Raw genomic sequence first — 9,156 nt, forward strand, 5'->3', positions numbered from 1 at the left:
AAGGTACATTTCACTACATGTCAAAGCACTTTACTGCAGCAGTAAAATATTTTGGACATGGAATTAGCCTTTTATTACATTGCATTGTACTTACAAAAAAAAAAGTGAAATTATTTGAAATTATTTGAAATTATTTATGCAAGAGGTGTCTCACTGAGCCACTGAGCATTACAGTGCAATTCACCCGTGTTTGCTAGCGGGTAGGTTTCTACTGTCTATGGTTTTAAGTGAGGTTTTTGAGGTTACATTAAAGCTGTACATTGTTAAGGCTACCTACACTTCAAGAATGCGGAGAAAGGCTTAAATTTACAGTGATCACCCATCACTGGTTCTTGTTTGAAAATATTCATTTTCTTTTTCAGAACATTTTTGTTTATCATCTCTGTTGTAATGTAGGCTAATGGTCAATATGAAAAAGCTTGATAAATATTGTGGTGACAATAATTTGATTGACTGTGGTGATACAGCCTCACACAAATGGGCATTGTTGTTCATTAATCACACATCTGGACATAATTGAAACTTGCTTGCAGTTTCAATTGTGTAATAATTGTGTGTCAATGTTATCAGACCAGTGTATGCAGGGAAATGCGTGCTGCTGGTTGGCCTATTATTTTATGAGTTTGTGATTATAATAAAGACACCTTATTGCTTCAGATTTCTTGGTTATTGTTTGAAACATACGATAGGACCACATCGGGTGAAAATTAAAGGTGGTGGCCTGTCACTTGCTGTATTCAGAGCCAGTGTCTCCATGGCTCTGGCTGTAATGGGTTAATAGCGTCCTCTAGTGGTAGCTAATTACAAATACTTAATTTCATCTTATTACAGTAACATTCGGGCAACAGTTTGATTTTGCCATGGCATGCGTGAATTGTAATTTGTTACTGCTGTTTTCTTGATCGAGAGTTGCAGTTGCAACCTCCGGTTTCTCAGTGTTTGTATTACCTCGGCTAATAGACCTGATCAACTTAGCATGAACTTACTTGTGTGCACAACTATGATATATTGAGAAATGAAGGCACCTGGAATATTCTTCCGATTTTAGCGACAGTCATGTCATCCTCCCTGACGGCCAGTCTCTTTGCACCTCTGAACAGGATGTAACTGTCCGCCATGGCTAGCAACTCTCATTGAAGATTACTTCTTCTACTGTCTATGTTCATCACCCGTCACCCGCTAAGCAGTCTAGTCTACAATGACTTCCGGGTCATTAAAAAAAGAAAAAAAAATCTGGAATGAAAATAGCACTGTTATCTTAGTTCCCAATTCCCATTCATGAGCACAGCACCTAATATCAGCTAACAAGTCATGTCCCGTTTTTCGGTTTCTGATTTTAAAACGAAAAATGGGATACAAGTCCTGTTCCGTTTTTCGTTTTCTGATTTGAAGCAAAATATGGGGAACGAGTCGCTTTCCGTTTTTTAGTTTTTCCACTTCAAAACGGAAGTCGAATGGCCGCAAAGTACACGGACTGGTAACGTTAGATATGACAAAGCTAAAACATCAAGATTAGTGGTGGAGAAAAAAAACATGTAGTAGATGTTTTTTTTCTTGTTTCCCTCAGTGATTCACAGACAAACGTGACTATTGTATTGGGCTTGTGATAATACGATGTTTTGCATGTTAGAGCTTCCACGATGAGAGCATCGTTGACTCTGATGACGAAGACACGCCAGAGCGAAGCACATCATCACGTCAGAGAGGACAACAGGAGGGCAACCAGCAGTGTCTGAGGAAGTGGAGGCAGAGGCCGTGGACGAGGGAGGGCGACAGGTAAAGGAGCAGATGTTCATACATCAGTAGAAGATCTTCAAGCTCAAAGGATTGCACATGAGCAGGTCAGCATCTAAAGTAGAACATTACTTGTGCTTTTTTCCTGATAAACACCACCTACAACCAGAGTTGGGGAGACTTAAACTACATGTAGTTGAACTACATAGCTTAACTACAATTTGCTGTAACTTGCTGGTAGTTAAACTACATTCATATTTTGTGCTGCGTCAAGTATTTCAACTACTTTTTGGGTCATTTTTTGTAGTTTAACTACTCAATTTACAAACTCCAATTTTGGCCAATAACATGAAATATTTTTTTTTTTTGTCATGACATGCTAAGCCAACGCTGCCTCTGATTGGCTCGCCCTGGCAGCACTCAAATGCTTCACAGAGTGGGTGGGTCTTTGTGTCAAGGAAGGCAGTGCTCATATGGCACAAGCACGTCATGGACAACCCTCCTGCTACCCCCGAACGCGCCAGCCCAACCATGGCCATGTTTGAGCATGTACATGTTGGATATAGATGCATCTACAGACAAGACCTACATGTTCACATGTGAGCTCTGCAAGCCGAAAACAACAAAAAATTAGACTTCAAAGAAATCCAACACCAATCTAAGGATGCATCTAAAGGTGAGTGGTTCTGTTTTGTAATCTACAGAACAGTATTGCTATATTCAGCGGAGTTTATGCAGCTCACGTTAGATTTTAAGCTAATTGTATGTTCCTTTGCTGAAATAAAAGTCCCAGAGGAACGGAAGAAAGATGTGGAGATGTGTCTGAGAGAAGAGGTGTGTATTTTATAGTGTACATTATTTTGTATATTATGTATATACTGTCCTTTGTTTGTAACCATTTAAGTTAGCTTTGCCTCATTGACTGACCTTTGTGATCAAGCTCCCACCTAAAAGCTTAAATAGCTTCCCAGGGAGACCTGACCCATGCACACCTTGATGATCTTGAAGATTAGTGTATTCATCTTATGTGTGTGAATAAACAATTCATTCATTTAGTTATTCTCAGGTGAGGCGGCTGCAAACACCTTCATCATCTCCATCAACACCCACCAGTGACGAGGAAGCAGAGGAACAAGGTGGGGAGGATGACCTCACTTCATTCTTCCCAAAGAAGAAAGATGACAAAGTGGATGAGGTGGAAGCCTTTGTGAAGTCACCAGATGAGTCCCCACAAAATGCTTTCAAATCTCTACCCCAAATGTCCAAAGTGTTTGTGAAGTTCAACACTGGTGTCCCAGGCAGTGCAGCATGTGAGCAGCTTTTTAGTGTTGGTAAAGATGTTTTTAGTGCCAAACGGAACCGGCTGTCTGATAAAAACTTTGAGAGACTGCTCATGTGTCGTGTCAACAAGCGATTCTGCCCTGGCTTTAGTTCTAGTGCCTAAGTGTTAGTGCCTCTGAAGTTCCTGTGATGTTGACCAAAAATGTCAGCTTTTGTTCTTTAAAAAATAAAACTTGAGTTGAGAGGCATATTTCTGCTGGCATGTGAATTTTTTGTAGGCTATTATATTTTGTTTCATATACACCATATGTTGATTTATTTAACGCTGAGTTAAATGAGTATAATGAGTATAAGTAGTTGCTAAAGCTACTTCTTTTAGCAGTAGTTTTACAAATTAAATTTCCCCAGGGGTAGAAATGTAGTTTGTTCGAACTACTGCCAGGCTGAACTACATGTAGTTTTACAAGCTACGCTTGCAAAGTAGCTTCCCCAACACTGCCTACAACTATTTGTGTTTGTACAGTACTTTATATTGACCAGGTATGTAACTTGGACACACAAGTGCCCTAATCAGAATCACATCTTTCAAGTAGCTTTTCACCATTTGAATTTGTGTTATGGTGCATAACAATAAACACAGTACAAAAATAACAAGTAGAAAAATGTAAAGAATGATAAAGGGCTAGTTCTTAAATAAATGTTACATAAAAAGTGTATATGTTCACAGTATGCCGAAGACAGTCAAGTTCTGTTCCATAAAAATATCTATTCATGTTGCTCATCTATTGCTTTACAGGCCAGAATTCAAGGAAAAAAAAAATAAAGTCTGGAGTTAGGTGGGTGATGGGAAGCTTTTGTGATGGGTGCCAAGCGATTATTTATAGGGATTGTTAGGTGAATTGTATGAGGGGCCGTACAAGCCATAATTCATTCTTTCACTCTCACATACATACATTCTCCTCACACATACATACATTCTCCTCACACATACATACATTCTCCTCACACATACATACATTTTCCTTTCACATACATATATTCTCCTTACACATACATATATTTTCACTCACTCACACACATACATTCTCCTTACACATACATATATTTTCACTCACACATACATACATTCTCCTTACACATACATATATTTTCACTCTCACATACATACATTCTCCTTACACATACATACATTCTCCTTACACATGCATACATTCTCCTTACACATACATACATTCTCCTTACACATGCATACATTCTCCTTTCACATAGATATATTTTCACTCTCACACATATACACATACATTCTCCTTACACATACATATATTTTCACTCGCACACATATATATATGTTCACTCTCATATTTATACATTTTCATACTAGAAGTAATATATGTATGTAAAACGAAAATGTATGTATGTGTGAGTGAGAATATATGTATGTGTGAGTGAGAATATATGTATGTGTAAGGAGAATATATGTATGTGAAAGGAGAATGTATGTATGTGTGAGTGAAAGTATAGTGGAAACGGAAGGAGTATAGTGGAAACGGAAGGCAACATTCATTGTCTACATACTCCGGTACAGTAGGTGGCGGTATACACCTAATAATGGTTGCAACCCGCCATAAAACCGAAGGAAGAGGAAGAAGAATCCCTCTGTGATTGGCTGAGAAGCTCAAGCAGAGCCATGCAGGTCAGGTCCGTCAGGTCACGATCAGCATGGAGGGGGGAGATCGTGGGGGAGATGAGACGCGGGCATTTCAGCAAGCTATTGGGGTACTAAGGAATATTTTGTCTTCTCCTGAAACCATCCCATCCTTGTCCTCGTCCCTTGAGCGGCAGAGGACAGGCTCAGCTGCACCTAACGTTACTCATAGCGCGGTGGAAAGTGAGATGCGAGAACTTTTCAGACCAGGCAACTCCCAAGTTCCTTCAGCAGCCCAAGCAGCAGCTAATGTGACACAAGGCCAAACTGGAGGACTGCGGCGGCCGTCATTGCGATATCAGACTCAGCAACACTTTGGCAACTGGAACACCCGGTCAAGGAAACGGTGAGAACAACCTAACGTTAAACTAACATTAAATCCTAAACGTACTCCTGCTAATGTAGCAACACACTTTGGCAACACAGTCAAAGCTGGTTAGTTTAAGAAAATGTCCGCTAGCTGTCAGGCTCATTTGATCCATGTTCAACTCAGTTCGAGCAGTGACAAACCTAACTATTTCAAAGCATTTTTTTTAAATTGCCAACACAGTGGAGTTTTAGATTGCTAACGTTTTTAGCACAAGTCAAAGAGATTGTAAATAGCAAAAATTAAATGACACATTTTAGTTTGTGGTTAACTGGCGCTAATGCTGCTGGTTCAAGCAGGTAACGTTAGAGGATATCTTTCAGCAATAAGTCAATGCCATTTTTTTAAAGAGCTGTGATATATACATCATATATCAATATAAATTTCATTTATATATTTTATTTTAATATAAAATATTTTATGAACTTGAGAAAATGAAAAATGTACTTATAATGTACTTATTCAAAACAGCTGTGGTAGGATTCTAAAAAATAGCCTACAACATAACATTTGCCATGTTTTAAGGGTTGATGAGCACAGAATGCATTTAAGATGAATACATATATTTCTGCTTTGTTTTGTAGGGCCAAAACACAATATCACGATACTTTCAACAAAGACGTCATCCTTCTTCCGAGGCCATCAAGCAGTCTTGTTGTCAAACATCGCACAAAGCAACAGTTACACGAACAAGGACATATATTGAATGGATTTGAATTCCAGAAATCCTGGGACCAGAGGACTGTCACTGAACAAATACGGGATGCCTTTGGAGAAAAACTCTCTGCTGATGTGAGGTAAGCACTTTTTATTTATGTCAAGTATAAATTAAAAGGATATCTCCAGCAGTGAAAATCACATGTAATTAGATTATGTAAACAACAGATCAAACCTGAACTATTAAGCCAGTTATTTAGTACATTTGATTTTTTTTTTTTGGCATTGCTTACATTCCTCATTTATTTTTCTGACTGCTGGTTTTCTGCTGTGTCCATCTTCAAAGATGAAATGGAACACAGGCTGTCAGTGCATCAGTTTTCAATGTGTCTTGTGCATCCAAAAACGTTTTTTGGACCCTTTTTTTTTTTTTTAACCTTTTGCATTTTTACCCACTGTTTTTCAGCCTTGAGTTTCTGATGGCATGTGGCAACAGATTGATTTCACCCAAACTGCGTGCTGGACAAGACCTGGATGCAAATCTCATACATAAAGTCTATAAATCTAAAGCCCTATACATCAGACCATCAAAGCCAATTTTGGTATGTTGCATCACATTTGAACTGACTTGCAGAGCATTGTAATAATAATAACCATAATAACAACTATAATTGGTGCATAAACATGAATGAATGAAGATTAATGTTGTTATCTTGGTTGTTCTTAAAGTTTCAGTTCAGCTTTGTAGCTATGAGTGTTGAAAAACTATATACATTTTCTATAGACTAGTGCAGAGTTGGAATGCCTGTTTTTAAAATGTTAAATCTAAGCACAGAAATGGAATAAATTGACAGCTGCTTAATTGGACTAACCGAGAGCTAAAATTAGGAGAGGATACTGGTACTCTATGGGCACTTTTAAAGCGTGAACAGCAAAAGTAATTCTTAGAATTGTAATCATAAATCTTGGTCTTTCCAGGTACTGTTCCATTTACAGTTGAAAATGAATATATCTGACAATCTGTTATGTCTTTCCAAGGATGATAATACAGGCTATAGCAGTGAGGAAAACACTGGTTCAGCAAGGCAGCTGCGCTCCTCATCTCTAACACGAGATAGACACTCATTTGAATCTTCAGACAGTTTTACCAGCCAAATGACTGCCTCCCCACCAACCTGTACTTCTGCAGTTACCCAAACTCCTGCCTTGACACACCAAAGCAGTATCTCAACCAACCACACCAGCACTTCAGCAAGCAGTTCTTCGAGTCAATTGCCAGTGTGCTCACAGGAAAGCTGCACTTCCTCCAGTCAGCCTTCTACCTCATCGTTTGGAGGAACAACTTTAGCTGATCCAACTGTGGTCCTGACTTGCCAAAACAGCTCAAGCTCACCTTACCAGAGCAGCACTCCAGCAAGTCTTTGTTCTGTGTTACCCTCTACTGCAACAAACTATGATAACTACCTTTCAGTAACGGCTGCACTGTCTGACATGTCTTCTGATGATGAGGAATTGAACCAGGCTATACTAGCAAGCCTACAGAGTGAAAGGTTAGTACAAAAAAATGCAAATGTGTTATGGTAGCCACTTCCAAAGACAGTTTTGTTGCATTATTAGTGAATTCAGGTGCCATACCTGCTATGTTTATATGCATATGTGTATATTGGCCCTTGACAGCACTCCAGTTGGCAGCAACAGAAGGCGTGCTGAAGAAGATGTTGTTACTTTCTGGAGAGACTACCTAACAGATGCAGAAGGTTAATGTAGAAATGATATGTTTCTTGTCTTACTTAAATTAATAATGCACTGCATCTTGTCACTGTATATCACTTAAGAGTAGGCCTAGTGATGCATGCTATGTTTTTTTTTGTTCTGTTTATTTTAATCTAATTTCCAATGTATTGCTTTCTCTAGATCAAGAGGGAACGCACAAGCTGGGGACAATTCTCGCCTTTGCCACCGGTGCCAATACTGTTCCACCAATTGGCTTCTCCCCACAACCTTCAGTGGAATTTCTTCACAAAGAGCACAACACGGGTACCATTTCTAAACTGCCCATTGCAAACACCTGCATCAATTGCTTGAAGTTACCACTGCACACCTCTTACAAAGACTTTCAGGAAAACATGGACTTTGCATTGGGCAATACCCATGGTTTTGGCATAGCTTAATTCATGTATTCAGTATTCTGTCAAGGTCAAGTTCACACTCAAGTCAGCAATCAATTCCAAAACAATTCCTGACAGATGTTTTTGGTGTGGATATCATTCCACATTGTTTTGTTTGAAAAATACATATTGTTGCATCTTTGTTAAAACAATGAGGTGCTAACATTTTCTTTAGTAGGCTACAGTTCAGATTTTCAGAAAGTTCAGTGAAAGCAAAAGCAGACTTGTAATGAGAAACTTATTGTGATGTAATTTTAAATTGTTGTGGAACTTGACTCTGTAGTTTAGGTAGGAACTGAATGGAATTTACTGTCGCTTGTTTTTATTGATAAGTAAACAATGTTGTTCACCGCTCCCCACCTGTTTTTGATCAGTAGTGTACTGATTTCATACTTTTCATTTTCTTCACTTTGTAGTTCAGTAACTTTACATTTATATGGGATCTGAGGGTAAGTCATAGGTGGAACAGGTTATCTTTGGCATACTTGTACAAAAACAAAGGCAAGTTCTATTGTAAATGTATGATTTGTAATGATTTTCTTCTAGCACCACAATCAGGCCCTGATTTACACATGTAAGCATGTAATGGAAAGGTATTCTAAGACTTAATTTTTTTTTTTTTTAATTATTAATAATTAATTAAATGTGCGGATGGTGTACACTCTTCTGAAGTGTCAGATATAGTTAACAATCTTGTGTTTTTGTTTTTGTTTAAATCAAGAGTCAAGTTGCTGTTTTAACATACACAACTTAAAGTGTGTTTTTTCAGTGGGTGATGAGTGTATGTGTAATGTGTAAATATTTTTTGTCTCTCTGGTGTGCTGCTTTTGTGTTGCTTCTTATGCCCCTTGTCTCACAGATTCCACTGATGCTGTATTAATGTTGATTTTAGGCATTCTATTCAGCAAAGGATGACATGTTAAAATAAGTAACAGTTCAGTCAATTTATTGAGTTCTCCAGAGCCAAAAGCTTCAATAAAATGTGGTTTCACATTAGTTTCATAATGTTTGGGTAACAATTTCTTTGAACATTTCAAGAAACATGTCTGTAAAATGTAAACAGAGGTTTGAGCTCAGAATTACACAGATAAAGGTATTAACATCCCATACACAGAAATGAAATAAATGGCAACAATGAACTTTAAAATATGCCAATATTTTTAGGTGTAATGCTGTACTATCACAAATATCGGTAGTGTGTTATGCATTACACAACCACAGGAAGTAAATATCCTGTGTGGACC

The 9,156-nt window shown here is 38.2% G+C and overlaps 1 protein-coding gene across 1 annotated transcript; it reads left to right on the forward strand.

The window, feature by feature from the left end:
• Window positions 1-4,605: 4,605 nt before the first annotated feature.
• Window positions 4,606-7,915, forward strand: LOC141014923 (uncharacterized). The gene is made up of 6 exons (XM_073488864.1): window positions 4,606-5,066; window positions 5,672-5,884; window positions 6,211-6,346; window positions 6,783-7,294; window positions 7,422-7,501; window positions 7,659-7,915. Exons 1-6 carry the CDS (start codon window positions 4,735-4,737, stop codon window positions 7,913-7,915), a joined length of 1,530 nt encoding a protein of 509 aa, XP_073344965.1. The 5' UTR covers window positions 4,606-4,734.
• The last annotated feature ends 1,241 nt before the right edge of the window (window positions 7,916-9,156 follow it).

Source organism: Pagrus major, chromosome 19 (assembly GCF_040436345.1).
Source record: "Pagrus major chromosome 19, Pma_NU_1.0".
In the NCBI taxonomy this organism is placed as follows: Eukaryota; Metazoa; Chordata; class Actinopteri; order Spariformes; family Sparidae; genus Pagrus; species Pagrus major.

Excerpts from the sequence above, each read along its gene's own strand:
- LOC141014923 (XM_073488864.1), top strand. The coding sequence starts at position 4,735 with ATGGAGGGGGGAGATCGTGGGGGAGATGAGACGCGGGCATTTCAGCAA. Across the intron at positions 5,885-6,210 it reads AAACTCTCTGCTGATGTGAG|CCTTGAGTTTCTGATGGCAT; the intron begins GTAAGCACTTTT and ends ACTGTTTTTCAG. Across the intron at positions 7,502-7,658 it reads CTACCTAACAGATGCAGAAG|ATCAAGAGGGAACGCACAAG; the intron begins GTTAATGTAGAA and ends TGCTTTCTCTAG.